This window comes from Wasmannia auropunctata, unplaced genomic scaffold (assembly GCF_000956235.1).
Source record: "Wasmannia auropunctata unplaced genomic scaffold, wasmannia.A_1.0 LD335634.1, whole genome shotgun sequence".
Taxonomy (NCBI): Eukaryota; Metazoa; Arthropoda; class Insecta; order Hymenoptera; family Formicidae; genus Wasmannia; species Wasmannia auropunctata.
This window is the reverse complement of record NW_012027256.1, coordinates 1,122,166-1,138,263: the sequence shown is the minus strand read 5'-3', so window position 1 is coordinate 1,138,263 and position 16,098 is coordinate 1,122,166. Positions and strand designations below refer to the sequence as shown.

General features: G+C 42.8%; 2 protein-coding genes across 3 annotated transcripts in view; one reads left to right on the top strand and one right to left on the bottom strand.

Moving 5' to 3' along the window:
• Positions 1-539: 539 nt before the first annotated feature.
• Positions 540-2,626, bottom strand: LOC105456601 (stress response protein nst1-like). Its single transcript, XM_011700779.1, has 3 exons — positions 2,503-2,626; positions 1,961-2,290; positions 540-1,567 (listed from the first exon to the last, which is right to left on the bottom strand). The coding sequence occupies exons 2-3, from the start codon at positions 2,154-2,156 to the stop codon at positions 540-542; spliced, it is 1,224 nt and encodes a 407-aa protein (XP_011699081.1). The 5' UTR covers positions 2,157-2,290; positions 2,503-2,626.
• A 1,909-nt stretch (positions 2,627-4,535) lies between these two features.
• LOC105456549 (disintegrin and metalloproteinase domain-containing protein 10) overlaps positions 4,536-16,098 on the top strand; it is a 128,884-nt gene continuing 117,321 nt past the window's right edge. For both annotated transcript variants that reach the window (XM_011700677.1, XM_011700676.1), the window contains exon 1: positions 4,536-5,541. In XM_011700677.1, the coding sequence (XP_011698979.1) occupies positions 5,472-5,541 (70 nt within the window). In that variant the 5' untranslated portion in view covers positions 4,536-5,471. The remainder of the gene's footprint in view (positions 5,542-16,098) is intronic.

Sequence of the window (16,098 nt, the reverse complement as noted above, 5' to 3'; positions counted from 1 at the left end):
TGCAATTCAAATATACACACGCGAGTTAGGGTCGCGCATCTCTATGTAAAGTTTATCGGGGCAGCCGCGGCAGTGTAGCTTTAAAAATGAAACAGGCGTGTCGTGAATTATCGAGAACGTGTAAGAAAAAAAAAGGAAAGCGTAAAATAGCATCGAGAGGTGAGAGAGAGAGCGAGAAAGAGAGAGAGAGAGAGAGTTCCACGAATAAGTAGTTTCGCCGCGTCAATAAATTATATTCTATCGCGAAAGCCCTCCTCCCCTTTGACGAAGTAATACACGGCGAGTTTACTTTTTGCTCTTGAATCTTGCACGAGGCGCAAAGGAACAAAGTCGGATGGAGAAAGAAAAAAAGATGCGGGAGTAATTACGAGCTTTATGACGTGGTTGTGAGCGAGCGCTTAAAGCGTTAAGACGAGGTGACATAATGGAAAGTTAATGGTTCACGATGCACGTATAATTATTCTTCCCGCCGTGGGGGTAATCAAACGTTAATTATCCGGACAAGTTTCGGCAGGAAATTCGCGGCGCGGCGCGGTTTCTCAGGCGTTCCTCTCGCCGCAGCATCTCTCGTTCCTCGGCTCGCGTTTTTTCCTCGCGTCCTCGTCGTCGCGCCTCGACTTATCAGTCACGCAGGCGGCGCGCTGTCCCGCCGGACACTTCGTTCGCGTCAGCCCCGGGAACACGGCGAACTTCTTGCGCTTTTTCGCGCGCGGCATCGCCGGCGGCGGCGCGCTCGTGCCGGGGCAAAGCGTGCCGGTCTCCCGCGTCCTCACTCTGACGAACGACTGCACGGTGCGCACCAGCAGTATCGGGCTGCAGCTCCTATCAACCGTCGTGGTCGTCTCCGCGGGAAATTTATGAGTCGAAACTTGGCCGTACTTGTCGGACTGCTCCGGCCGAGAGGCGGCGGCCGCAATCGCCAGCGTGTTCTGGACGCACAAGTAGCAGCAGGTCTTTGCCAGGTCTGCGATCAATGGCGGTTTCACGGGGATCGCTTGATCCTTGGCGACGACGAGGTCATCGTCGCGCGTCGTCGGACGCGCGTCCGCGGGCTCCACGGCACGCGCGACAACGTGCTCCTCGCGCTTACGTCTCTCTCGTCTCTCCTCTCTCTCCCTCTTCCGCCGCTCCTTCCTTTCCTTCCGAGCGTCCTCGGAGACGTCCTTCCTATCGGCGACCTCCTCCACCGCCTCGTCTTCGGGACCTCTTCTAGATTTCTTCGGGGCATCTCGGCTTAGCGGCACAGTTGACACCCCGGCGACCGCCGTCGTGTCGTCGGGTTTCCGGCACTCCTTACTTCGCGCCTTTATCCGCTGCAGAAGCTGTCGCGGCTTCCTCATGACGCGCTCGGAACATCTTCTCTTCGCGCGACACAGTCTCAGGCAGCACAGGCGCAGCTTGACGCAGGATCTCGACCGGCGTCTGCGTGACGAATTGATGTCGTGCGTATCAACGCTTTTGTGTTTTTGCTCCGTTTGCCCGGCATCTCTCGTTACGTCTCGCTGATCTTCCTTTGTATTGTCAGCACGCCGCTCACGATACGCGGCCTGCTGATCTAACAGCGCCGCTGCGAATCCAGTTCAAGGATTAATATCCGATAACGGTCGCAAAATGATAATAATTATGTATACGTTGATGATAATAATTATGTATAACAGCTGATATCGTATTAATACGAACGGAAATTACTGATTATACCGAGAGTTCCTCGGGAGTTGATTTGATTGTCTATTTAAATCGATCCGCGCTTTCGTTTCCGTGCGTCCTGACGCACATATTATATATACCATATTGTATCGCATTTGATATATTAAATCCGGATGTATTTCGGATTTTAACAACGCGAGAAGAGAAACGGAGCACGGAGAATTGAAAACGGAAGCGAAGTAGAAGCCGCGGAAATGGAGTTATTTTTCAAGTCGATTCAAAGAATTGAATATATATATACAACGTTGCTTACTACCGGGTCCATACGTTGAAGAATACGCAGCATTTTGCGATAAATGCAGCGTCTCGTACTCCGTTTGTGCATTTTTCGCGGCAGATGTTTGTTCCTTGGGACGTCGTGATGAACGATCGGTGTACCGGGCGACGTGCGCGGCGGATCGATTCGCACTTACGGGTTCATCCGAATTCGCTGTCGGACGCATTTTCATCCAGACGAATTTTCTTGGGTTCCATTCGTTAAGGATTCAGATAATTAGCAATTAAATAAGTGACGTTCCTCGGTATATAAATTACTGCTCCCAATTTGCATCTAATAAATTATTTCCAGGGATCGTCGCGGGGCCTTCGGAGTGAGAATGGAAATAACGTCGATAATTATGCAATTTCATTGGCTCACCTTCGACTAAACTTTATCAGATTGATTCAATTTGCCATGAAGAAAAGCCATGAAGAAAAGGTTATATTTGTTAAGGTTAAGATATTGGACGTTTCTATGAAAAATGAACGAAAGGAATAATGTTAAATGTCTATTTTATTCCATATAATGGTTTTTACTTCTTGCTGATAAAAAGTGAAATTGGCACTCTTCCGTATTTCGTCATATTGAAATGCTTGATTCATTTTTGAAATTTTGGAATTTAATTAAAACCATGTTGCAAAGAATGATTAAAACTGCAACGACTTTGTTCATTGCTAAGAACTTTGCCGCGAGAAGAGATTTGTAACTGTAACCTAACATGTATTGAAGAATGAGCTGCGTCATGTATCTCAAAGAAAGGTAAAGAAAAAAACATGAGCAAAATTATTAATTAAATATTTAGTTATATTTTATTTTAAGACGCTGCCTTAAATATTATATCTTAAGGCGATGATGGAAATTACCGACATTACAATTATATGAATATCTCCAAATTGACGAACTGAAAATTGTTTCACAGAATTGAAATAGACATGAAATGTAATGGTGGGACGAAGGAATTTGTAGTAAAAAATTAAAAAAAAAATTTTTTTTCGTTTCTACTACAAATTTCTTCATCCTTCCATTATATTTTGAAGTCTATTTCAATCCTATGAAAGGATTTTCAATTCCAGTCAATTCGAAGATATTCATATACTGTAATGTCGGTAATTTCGACCTGCCAGCATTGCTTTAAGTATCATTCTTTGCAACAGGAAAAAAGAATTTCCTTTATCGTTTATATAGATGAGAATCTTAAAAATTTAAATTGTCTTGTAGATAATCTGTGATTCACGCCATTGGTTTATTGTACGAAAAAGTTACATGCAATAAAAGAATGACTTTAAGATTAAAATGGCAAACACATAATAAGAATCAAATAAAAATATTAAATTTATAGAATTTATTGAACCAAAAATTGAAAAAAATTACGATTCAATTGCAAGTAAAACGAGTGTATCTCATTATTATGAAAATTTCTGTATAAAATTTAAATCTTAAAATTATAAATCTTATAAAATTTAAATTAATTTCATTTTTTTTAAATATAAATTTTATAAAAAGAAAAATCAATTATTCTTGCCACAATTGTTGAAGAAGATTAGAAGGATTTAAAGAGAATGTTTCTCCAAAATTTTTTTCAGAGGTATCACTGTCGCGCAAAACGTTTTTTTTCACTGTAAAAATGTGAAAGTTCCCGCATTTTTCAAATTCTTCAAAATTCCAACATTTTCCATGTAAACATTCTGTGTATTTCACCATACACTAAATTCTTCGAATAAGATTTATTTTCAGAAATTTAATATGCAGACACGCGCATTTCACGGTACGATAAAAATAAAAAATTCTCCGAAATTCGAGAAATGTAACATTTAAATGCCAGTATACGTACAATCACATTTGCTGTTGTCGCATCAGATGGTCGCGTCATTCATCATTCTTCAATCGCTTTAGCGGAGCTGTATCTTCCCAAGTTCTCCAACCTACGTATGTAAATAAACATCACGCGGATCAGCTTTCGTGCGCACGGGAGAGAGCGGCGTCGGCGAGAGAGCTGATCGAGGCGATCGAGCGACGTGAACGTTGTTACGTATCGCCGGCGGTGCGCGGCACTGCGCAGGCGCCGCCAGTGACGTCACATGACGTCACGGCGGCAGGCAAGATGGCGGTCGCGGCGAGCGGTAGCTGCCGCCATCTCGCAGTGTCGGCAGTGTCGCTTCTCCGGGCCGCCCGGAGACAGTCAGGCGGTACGTATCTCGCACGCACGTTGCAGCTGTGAGCTGGCCGCAGTCAGGGAGGCCCGAAGGTGGCAGGACTGTGTCAGTGGCGACGGCGGTGGCGACTGTTGGCTCGCGCGCGCGCGCGCGACTTCCCCCTCAGTCTCCGCGGGCTTGTGTGTGTGTGTATGCGTGTCCGTGTTTGTTGCTACGATGCGTCCGTTGAATATCGAGTGGCCGTTGTCGTCCTCGTCGCGCCGTGCGTGAAGAAGCAAGCGGCAGCAGGGGGCCCCCTCCGTCAGCTGTTTGCGAGCCGCGGAGCAGCCACGGGCTTGTTATCGGCGCGGAACGGTGAACCGCCGAGCCGAGTGGAGCCGTGGGGAAAGCGAGGAGGACCGAGGAGGCGAGACGGAGCCGAGCCGAGCGAGGCAGCGCAGCGAGCGAGTGACGGACGGACGCGCCGCGTCAAGTCAGTCGCGGAAGTCGGTCTACGGGAGGCGGACCTCGTCGAATTCGTGTGCGGCGTCGTTCGTGCGCGCGTCGCGGCTTGCTGCGTCGTCGGTCGACAGAGACAGAGACACACGGTCGTGTGTGGTGTCCGCGTGCGAGGCGTGATCCCCCGACGAGAAAATAATGGCGTAGACCTCCGGGCCGTGCTCCGGAAACGAGCGAGAAAGAGAGAGTGAGCAGACGAGAGGTGAAACGAGGAAGAGGAGGAGAGGAGCTGCCAACGCGAGGGAAGAAGGGAGTGAGAAAGAGAGAGAAGGAGACGCGCGCTGCGCGTTCATATTCGTCCGTGTCGTGGCGGTGGCCGTGTCGTCGAAAGAGCGCAGCCGATCGTCCGCGTCGTCCACTGTGTAGCAGCGCGCGTCCTCGCGGTCATCTCCGTCGCCCACGTACCCTAGATTATTCGCCGCGGAGCGAAACGCAGCGTGGAGTAACGTCGTCGTCGTCGTCGTCGTCGTTGTAGTGATCGAGACGAGTCGGTGGTGTGTGCAGTGCTGCTGGAGAAGCGAGAAGGAAAGCGAGTGCGAGTATAGAGAGATAGAGAGGAAGGTGGTGCGAAACGCGTCGTTCTTTCCTCGCCGCCCCCTGTCGCGGTCAACCCTGTTGCTGGCGACCGCGCCGCGCCGCGTCGCGTCGCGTCGCGTTTCGTAGCCCCCCCTCCGAGAGCCGGGGCTTCTGTTTTGTTTGTGCTCTCGTTCTCTCCGCGCGCGGGGTGCACGCGTGAAAAAGCGAAGAAGACGAGCCGTGGAGGAGGAGGAGGAGGCGAAGGTGGTGCAGCGAGGCCGACGCCAGATATCCAGCGCGGCGCGTGTCCCGACTGCTGCGAGGAATATTGTATTACGATGATCAGTGACACGTGCGGATACGTTCTCTTCCTGCTGCTGCTGCTGCTGGTCCCGTACATCGAGAGCGGTGAGTGTCTTGTTGCCAGAAATTCTACCGTTACCGCTATTCCGGTACACGTCGTCGGGCGCGCAGGACAGGACGCGACCTGCTCGCGCCGCGCGCGTTTTCGTGTGCGTGCGCGGCGTACGTGCGTGCGCGTCTCTCATGAATCATCATCCTTTCAGGAGCCCCCGTCCGTCCGTCCGCACCGTCGCGTGTCACCACGCGTTCCTCCACGAGCGAGGTAGCGTGCGGCCGTGAGAGAAACCGCACGTTGCACGACATGTCGCGAGATCGCGATCGGATTTCGATCCTCCTCGAACGATTATTATGACGCATCGTGAGAAACGGCGGTCGAGGTCGGTTTCATCCTTTGGGCTCCAGTTTTTATAATTCACTCGCCGGGACGTGCGCCACGTCATTACTACTGCACCCATCTGTTCGGCCACATTCCTTTGTCTCCGAGTATTCGTTTCCGCGAACCTGTTCCCGCGCGTCGCGTAAATTCGCAGCGAATTCTATTGCCCGTGAAATCACGTAGCCCACGGGTACACCGCAGTACACTGCGAATTAACTGAGGAATAATCGAGTCGAATATCGTAAAACGTTCATTCTGTCCAGGATGTTATAGCATGTTCCACCACGGAGCTTTACTGTGTATAGCTTCTTTTATTATCGGACACAAAGAAGCTGCAAAGCCCGATTTAGAAGGAGTAACGGACTTAAAAATTTTTCACTGGCGTAATTATTATCACGTTTTGTTCAAACATACGGTATTTGTTCATAATAATCGCATTTCCAAAATATTTGTCAGGATATCTGTAAGACTGTTAGAAATTATGCAGTCGCACGATAAATTGCGCGAAAATTTGAAATTATAAAAAGTATGTGTGCCATTGAAAATTGAATATCACAAAACGAATATTCGGAATTCGGATGCACGTAGTATTTACATAGACGACTCTCAAAACTCAACTCGGTCTCCATTGTTACGTCGAATCGACGATAACGCGCAAATTTATCCATTTTTCGCTTTTGAAGCCGATGCGCATGCAAGCGCACCGCTTTTTAAGCTCTTGTTTAAGCTCTTCGACAGAGAGACAATAAATGTTTCCCGCTGTGTAGTAATATTAATATTGCGCACACTCGCCGATTGATAAACAAGCGTTCTCTCAGATATCACCGCACGATTGTTTATTCTCCCACAATGTATTTTGGCTGTACGAAACGTCGCATTGTGGGTCTTTCCTTTGAACATTCTGTACATCACGCTGGGTGGTGAGGGGGGGAGGGCGAGGGACGATGCAACGAATCGTTATTGTCATCGGAATTTCGAGCACGTTAAGAAATGCCGCTGAATGCGTTCGTACAGTGAGTCACGTCAGACGAAAAATATGAATCACCGTCGTAATCAGATACTTTCTAACAGCCTTTAACAGCTGTAATAGATTTGTGAACATTATTATTTGACGTATGACGGGTGAAAAATCTTGTCGGATTTTACGTTCACACGGAAAAAACAATTTTGTTGAAAAATCTAAAAATTTTGCTAAATACAGATCTGAAAATAATTCTTATTCAATCATCAAAATACTTTGTTAGAAAGTTAAAAATTATAAGTATTGCCATAAAACATTTTAATATATTTTATCATCATTGCAATCATTGTAACTTTCCAACAAAATTATTTTAATTATTGAACTAAAATTTTTTTCAAATCTGGACCCAGCAAAGTTGTTCTTTCCGTGCAAAACTTGTAACTTTTATGCTGTTTAGCTTTTCTCTTTAATTGTTTTATTCACACGGAAAGAACAATTTTGCTGGATACAGATCTGAAAATAATTCTTGTTGGACCATCAAAAGAATTTTGTTGAAAATTCAAACTGGATCGCTGGAATATCAAAACCTTTTACAGCAATGCCTATCATTTTTGAATGTCCAACAAAATTATTTTTAGTTTAAAATTTTTATATTTTATATCTTTAGTTTAAAATTATTATATTTTATATTTTTAGTTTAAAATTATTATATTTTCTAGCAAAATTGTTCTTTTTGTGCGGAGTTAAAACAGACGTTTATTAGCCACTGCGTTACCTAATAACAGTGGAGTTAAATCCGAGAGACCATGTTTTACTTCTAAAAATCTGAAATGCGAAAACGTAATTTTAAATTGTGAAATACGCGTGGAACACGCGCGTTTATTTTTGGAAAAGGGAATTGAAGCGCACTCCCTGCTCTATCCCGCTTCTCCTCAAAGTCTTTCCGCACTGCGAAACATGCGATAGAAAATTAACCCTTCATGCCACGACCCGAACGCGGAATTTCGCAGTAACTCGAAACGGTCGCACGAAACAGCCAGAATAATCCCCCCGTGTTGCAAAGGATCCGTGCGCAATCGTGCGCCGAATCGTTGCGAGACGATTGCGAAAGTTTTCTCTTTCTCTTTCGCGCGCGCGATGCGATGTGAATGGCCCTCGACGGAAGTTGCAATCAACGATCACCGCCGGCGGTTGGACGATAGTCGTACGCACGATGCGTTCGCGCGTTCACGTCATCGTATTATTTACGGTTACGGGGAAGAATCAAGTTCCCTCCTCCCCTGCGCGAGAGGTTGGTCATGCTAACGCGGGCAATTTCGTGAACGTAATTTATTTGGAGGCGTTTTTTCTCTCAGTTTTTTTAAGTACATATTAACAATACGGAGATTGAGATTCATGGCGATCTCGTAAAGTCGATGATTAATATGCCGATTTCGGGAGGACATCTCGCGGTCTCGCGAATCTCATCGAGTCGTTTTTTCTGGGAGACGGCGAGAGAGAAAGAGAGACCGATCGTCTCGTCGTTTTGTCGCACAGCTCCAGTCGCGTTCCCATCCAACACCGGAGCGATCATCCGGAAGTCCTCGCGCGTGTAAGAATCTCGCATGTACGAGGCTCTCGTATTTCAAAGGATCTCGCATGCGCACGGGGAGCTCGGTGAAACCGTGCCGAGGTTCTCGCGTTCGCGTGAAGGACTTCGCGTGCGCGCCAAGGATTCAGCATTTGTAAAGACCTCCGGTACGTGTCGCGAGTGCCTTCGCGTGTGTAAGCAACTTTTTTTTGTTTCTTTTTTTTTATACGCAAACGCGACCTGTCGCGATGATAAGAGAGGGAAATACGGCTTCCCTCGTTTCTCGTTACGCGGAGTCACGGTTCGAGGATCGTCTTTGCCAAATATATGTATGTATATATATATATATATATATATATATATATATATATATATATATATGTGTGTCTATGTGTATACATGCCGAATGCGCGGTAAAATGTATCATAACGTCACGCGATATTTCTTCCGGAAACAGAAGCGGAGACGTTGGAGCCGCAAGAGTACCTACTTCGTACTTTCTTATCGAATTTAATTATCACCGATTTCCTGCTGCTTTTCGCTTTTCGAGAGACGCGGACGCTCGCTTCGTCGAGTGGGAGCTATCGGGTTCTCCGGTTAATGAAAACCTTCGCGGAAAGAGAGGAGAAAAAAGGTACGTGGAGCGCGACGGGTCTTTGCACGAAATGCTCACTTTGAGAGGAAAACACAGTAGAGGAGAATGAAAGAATGAGGGAAAGAAAGAAAGAGAGAGAACTTTCGAAAAATCGCTGGTTCGAGCAAAGGGCCGCTTTGGGAGGTTGCATTGTGTCCGGAATATGAAGATAGAGTTAGGGCGGATGGGCCGAGTCATTTCATTGTCCCGCGAGCCGCGTATCTCAAGGACAAAAGGTTGGTTTTCTTTTACGGACTTTTCAATTCCTCGGTGAACGCCACCTCCACCTCCTCGCGCTGCGTCGCACCGCGCCGCCCGTTCACCTCCACCGGCGAACTTACTTCGGCGGAGATATCTTCAAGCGGGGCACGTTGCTGCCATCTTCATCTCGAAACGTTATACCGCGTGGGAGACGTGCGCGCACCGTCTTGCCCGAATAACGTAGCCTCGGAAGTCGGGGGACGTTGCCTTTTTCACGTGATGGGAATTATATCTCTCCCTCCGTCCTCCGCTCTCCCCTCCCCCCTCCTCCGTAATTGCGCGGAGACGATTCGTTCGCGAGAGAACTTCGTCGGAGGGAACTTGGGCCGTGGAATTAATTTGCGTCGTTGGTAATCCCGACGTCTGCCGCCGCCGCCACCACCGCCGGCCGCCGTCGCCACCGCCGTCCTTCGAAGATCGAGCTTAGTTTAGTCCCAGTTTCTGATTTCTAACGTAATCAAGCCGATATTGCGCCCGCGGTCGCCCGTAACCACGCGCCGCATTCGGGACCTCCATTATTCCGCGCCGTGTCCCAGAATGGGTCTGGAGTTTCGCCCAGACAGCATTTTGCGTTCAAGGTCCGCCGTGTCTGGCAAGTGCCTCCCGGTCTCACTTGTGCGAAACGACCGTAATTCGTACATTCACACGCGAGCAAAGTTTCCGAAACACTTCGTGCTCCAGAGCGGTTTTTTTCCTTTTCTTTCTCTCTTTCGATGTTTTTAAAAAAGTTATACGTCATCGAGAAACCGATGCAATGTGCGCATTTTAGCAATTACGTCACAAGCTATACATGTTCAATAGACTCGAATGTGCAGGAGAAGATAGCGCTTGTTTTTGAAACGAGGATGCAGTTGCGTCATACGTTGGCGTCAGATGCTGGTATTAAATTCTTAAATACTTAACATCAGCTTAACAGTCTCTTATTATCACACATAATACTTGGTTGCTTTACATGTTATATTACATTTGTATTGATTTTGTAATGATAATATTATAAATTACAAGTTGAAAGTTGGCACATTTCTGTTACATTTCTCTAAAGTGTATAATAATATTATTAATAATTAGTACATGGTTATAGAATAATTTATAGAATAATTAATGTCTTATTTTATATTTAACCTAATTGACTTTATAATTACATTAACATTTTGAAAATGAGGCACTAATTTTACAAAGACGATAGTTACAAAGTGAAAGTTGAAGCGTATTCTAAAATATAATTATTTCCATATTTTTATATTCAAAATTATTCAAAGTTGAAATTCCTGAGATGTTTGCAAAATCTCAACAGATCTTGTAACACCCTCGTATATAGTATAAAAGTATTATTGCATATTTTTATATTTTTTTTTCAACTTGTACATTTCTCGAATCCAAGATGATTTCGTTATGAAATTAATTAATGGATTCAACTGATTTTCACGGCGCGTTTTTTGACGGAGAACATTTTATTGCAGCCATACTTGCTTAGTGATAGAAGACGCTCGTCTTACGCGATGTTTAGCGAGATGAACTTTCGCGGGAATTCCGGGAGCGGAGGATCCTCGGGGAATTCGAAATTCCCGGAGATCAAGGGGGATCTTACCCCCCCTCGAGGTTATTCCGTATTCAGGGATATAGGTGGCCACCGCCGCAAAACTTCCCACTCGGCATTCTTGGCACAACCGCGTTATTCGACTCTGCTCGCAGAAGGGTTTATCCGACGTGCCTACACGCGAGAACGTTCGCGATAGGTTCGTCCGTATGTCGTCGCGCGCTGACCTTTTCCGGATTTCAACCTTACAGATCTCGTCCTGTCCTCCTCGCTCTCCGGAAAAATCTCCGGATCGGCGCGGCGACAACATGTTTCGCTCCTGTTTGTATTTTTTCGTTTACAGCTCGAAAACGCAATCTTATTAAAACAGAAATTCACACATGATTGATATAAATTTGTCCCATAATCGCCTCTGTATGTTCTGATCTTTTTTTATTACGTGAACTATCATCAATTTTAAAGAGAATGTTAATATTTAATAATTAATTCAAAATTATTTTGATGGAAGATAGGGTGGAACAAAAGAAATACTCCGTAATTAAACTATAAATCGTACCATCGTCAATTAAGCTATAAATCGTACCAAGTTTCTAACACATTTGATGACAAGAAAAAAATGTACATATCTAAATAAAAATGAACGAATATTCTGTTGGTTCTTATTGACATTTTAATTTCTTGATTTATTTCATCAGAATCTAAATACATATTAATTAATTTTAAATAAAGAAATTTCTTTCGTGCTAATTCGAGATAGTATCTATTTACATTCTCTTAGTTTTAGTTCTTACTTTGCTGTCACATTCGTTCGCGAAAGATATTCGTCCTTTACTAATTTCATTCTTGACTCGAGTAACTTCGATTCGATTGTCTGCGAGGACGACGAATGGTAAGAATAGAATTGCAGAGGAATATCAGAGTCTCTAGGTTGATGAGATATCGTTGTCGCGGTGATGGACGATCGAGGGCCATCGAGAAGTCGCGGATCGCGCTGGAGTGGGTGGATTGGAGGGCTTCTGGATACGAGCCAAATGCCTACTCTTCGACTCGGTTGAAACCTAGGTGACACGCGAAACTCGGTCTCCGTTTAATCAACAGCTGATTTACGCTCCGTTAGAGAGTGGGCGTATAAACTTTTGAGTAAACACGCGCCGCGTAACTACTTTACCTAGCTCTGCGTTTCCGAAGATTGCGAACGACGACGAGAAGTATCTTTTAATTTGTAAATTGTTTGAGCTCTCTTTCCAGCGAAGAGAAAATCGGGCACTGTTCAAATCAACTATCTGTCAATTAAAAATACATTTTTTTATTAAGACGAGTTGCAGGGTGCATCGAATGTACTAAATTAAATTATGCATATACAGTTTTTTACTCGAATTTCGATAAGTCGAAAACTCTACAACTCGAAGATTTTAGCTCTTCCCTTGAGATTCGAGTTATCGAGGTTTGACTGTATTTGAAATTATACGAATGAATAGCATTATTGGAATTGTGAATTGCTATACGCTTGGAAGACTTCTTTTCTAAAAACTGTAAATTAAAACTTGCATTTAGGGAGTAGTTTTCGCTTCTGCATTCGGGCGTAGTTATCAACGCCCCGTGCTCGCGTCGATTATAAACTTGAATCGATTGCGGAGCGGCAAGTTTAATTAATCGGGGTACATTTATGACCGCGCTTACGTAACGGCTCGCGCGCGCGTTAATCACCTTGCAACTCCGCCGTTCATGGTCGTGAGAAATATGCTAGATCACTCGGTGTACAACGCGAATCTTACCGTACTTTTCCTCACGCATACTTTTCCTCACACACGTGCGACTGTTGCACGTTGCTACACAGATCTAATCGCCGCGCCGCATTGCATTCGCTTTATGCACGATATAGAAGTCGGTGCGTCAGACGAGAGACGTGCGAGAGGATTAAAATCCCCGTGCTGGCTTTATCATCTCACTCGAACCTGCCGTAAATGTATGTACAGGGTGTCCGTGAATTCGTTTTTTTTTCTAAACTAATTTGTGAAAATATTAAATAACATCACACGGAAAGAACAATTTAGTTGCATCCCGATATGAAAATAATTTTTGTTCAATAATCAAAATAATTTTGTGCGTCAAAACGATTGCTAGAATATTAAAACGTTTTATAGCAATGCTTATTAGTTTGAACGTTCCAACAAATTATTTTGATGATTTAACAAAAAATTATTTTTAGATCTGTATTTAGCAAAATTTTTAGACCTTTCAACAAAATTGTTCTTTCCGTGCACGTATCGTTTCCGTATTCTTGAAAACTCTTAATATAGCACTTTACAATGCTTGTATACGTGCGGTGATTTGATAAAAAAAGAACCGGCAATTGAGGTGATTGACGCAAAAATGTTAGAAGTGATATATAGAGCATTTTGATTTATAATAAAAAAAAATCTTTTGCTTCATAATAACGTAACTGATAAAATATACATCTTACTTTCGGTATCAATCGAAATCCGTTGTTGACGTGCGTTGGCATCGAAACAGTGATTATTCCTCTCAGCCGTTTCTTCTTCCTGAAAGAACACCCGATAAGTCTAAGCACGAACTGGCATTTTCATCCGCGTTGATTACACCGTCGCCATGTATCGCGTTGCCCTGCTTGGGAATACTTCCGAGTTCATTCACTCGCCTGTTTCACGATCAGAATGACAGTTCTTTCATTTCGTCAGACACCAGCTGAATAGTTTGCTGTCGCTTAGCTCCTTCGCGCGTATATCCGCATAATACTTTATTTCCTGTATATTTTCGAACGTCTTATTTATCAGCGGGAAAAAAGAATCTTCCGCAATAAGTAAATATAAATAAGTAACTTAACATTGATTAAACATACAGTATTTATTTGAAATGAGATCAAGTACATCAATCAGTAAGCAATAATCTTGATTAATTTTCTCATCGATTTTGCATATTGTATCCTTGAAATTATTTTTAGATTTGTAACAACTTGAAAGTTAATTTCGATATATATTAAAATTAAATTTTCAATAATTTACCTTATATATTCTTTAAGATTTATTTAGATTCGTCTTTACCAAATGCATTCTTGATATCAATAAGTAAATATGTAGATTACGCAGCGGAAATAAAATAAACAGGAAATTTTGTATCGCCCAAATGCTATCATAAAGTTTTTTTTAATTTAGTACACACATAGCACAAAAAAGCAACGATATCAACGCGTTGAAGATGAACGTGATTTACGAATCGCTTATTTTGCTTGAGAGTTAATCGCGTCAGACTGTCGGCCAATAAATTCTAACAAATGCACGCGATACGCATGACGTGTTATAATTATGTCGTTGTTCTTGAAATACCACTTCGCTGCGAGAAGAACGGAGTTGTTATCCTCCAGTCCACTTTTTTTTTATGCTCGCTTATTGCAGAGACAGTTCAATATTACGATGACTTTGATGATTCATTCGCAACCGCAATATTATTCCGATAATTTAGTTTATAGATTGTCGTGAATTCAACGTCGTTTCCCGTCGGTATTACTCAATCTCATGCTTTACGACGGTTGCTATTTTAATGTTCTTCGGAGAACGGGAATTTCTTTTACTTCGTCATATTTTTCACGGTTTTACTTTTGCACGCGAAGCGTAATTGCTCGAACGTACTTGAAATCGCGCGCCGATCGACGTGAAGCTCGGTATTGCGACGCTTTTGCTTATTAAGAATGTAAATCTACGCAAACAGATCCGAACGACGCGATGTCAACATGTTCAATGTTACGTGAATTTTCTTCTGATTTTAATACAGAATTTAATTAAAATATCGTTTATTTGCCGTTATACAAACTCAAATAAATTTGATTTCCTTCAAATACATTGGCTATTTATTTTATGCGGTGCAGTTTTATGAACAAAGGTTACGTGAATTTCAGAGTATTAATATCATGATACATACATGCTGTTGAATATATTAATAATTTTAACATTTGTATATATTTATATATAGTATAAGAAAATATAAATTTATATATTTTTTCTCTAAAAAAAATTTTTACTCCTTTAGAAATATAAGAAAATGTAAGTTCATGTATTCTTTTTGTAAAAAAAATTCTTTTTTCTCCTTTAAAAGTATAACTGTTATATAAATTTTTTTAAATGAAAACGATGTATCTAGATTTGTTAAAAAGTTAGAAATTACAATTGTATGAGTCAGTCAACGTTTATAATATATTTGATTAAACAGTAGTTAGCATTAGACGGTACTTAATTGAGCCACAAATACATTCATCATAAATAGATTAGGATAAAGAGAGATTTACGTTCATGAATTGAATTTCTGAAAGTTACAAGATTAATAGTAAAGCCATAAAGCTTTTCCGACACTAAATTTTCGTCTTTACAAATAGGACGAGTCTATTACATTATCTCCCTTCTATTAGAGATGGAACGATATCGTCAGCCTCGGCAGTTCGCATTAGCAATTCTGAAGTCGCTCAAACGCGTCCCGATCTCCCTTCTTCTTCTTTTTTTACGTTGATCTCAACACTCTGTCCTTACGAGGATTTCTTGCGTTTTAACATTATAGGAACCACCTCGAGAGGTTTAATGGTCCGTGGATAATACTTAAAAGTTTTGTAGGCTATCTGACCGATGTAAATCCCGTCTATCTCGTAATCGAAATCCATGCCGGCGGCGGTACTCTTCCCCAAACGACGAAGATCCTTTGTTCCTGACTTAAATCCCCGAGCGTAACCGAGAACCCCCACGGTCCGCAGGGCTTGTCCCTGAGGAGGAACGAAGTCGCAAAAGGGAAAGATGTTCGCCGACACTTTATATACCTCCGGCTCGACGCGCGCGTAAGCTAGTCTCATGCGAGAAAGATCGTGTCGTTAGAGGATAAAGGTTATCGTCTTCATCTCTGAATACTTTAGCGGAATTATTCGTTATACGTTCGATTATTCACGTTATTTTGTACATGTACATTTATTTCGTTTATCTTTTCAATGATTCTTCTTTTAATAAACGTTAATACAAGTCAATCGCGCATTCAACGAAAATTTGATAATTTATCGCAACGAGAAAATGAATACTAATAGTTAAAATATTATAACATAGAATATTTGTTAACTAATTTTGATTAATTTGGTTAATTTTGATTAATTAAATAGATTAGATATTATACTATAACTTATGTGTCATCAAATCTAAAGTAATATTAGCAGTAAAGATATAATATCTATTTAATCGAAATTAACAACATTTTATTTAACAATTTCCCCCCC

Bases quoted from the DNA above. Each gene is read 5' to 3' on its own strand.
- LOC105456601 (XM_011700779.1), bottom strand. From the start codon at position 2,156: ATGAAAATGCGTCCGACAGCGAATTCGGATGAACCCGTAAGTGCGAAT. The intron at 1,568-1,960 runs GTAAGCAACGTT...CTGGATTCGCAG, and splicing joins TTCAACGTATGGACCCGGTA to CGGCGCTGTTAGATCAGCAG.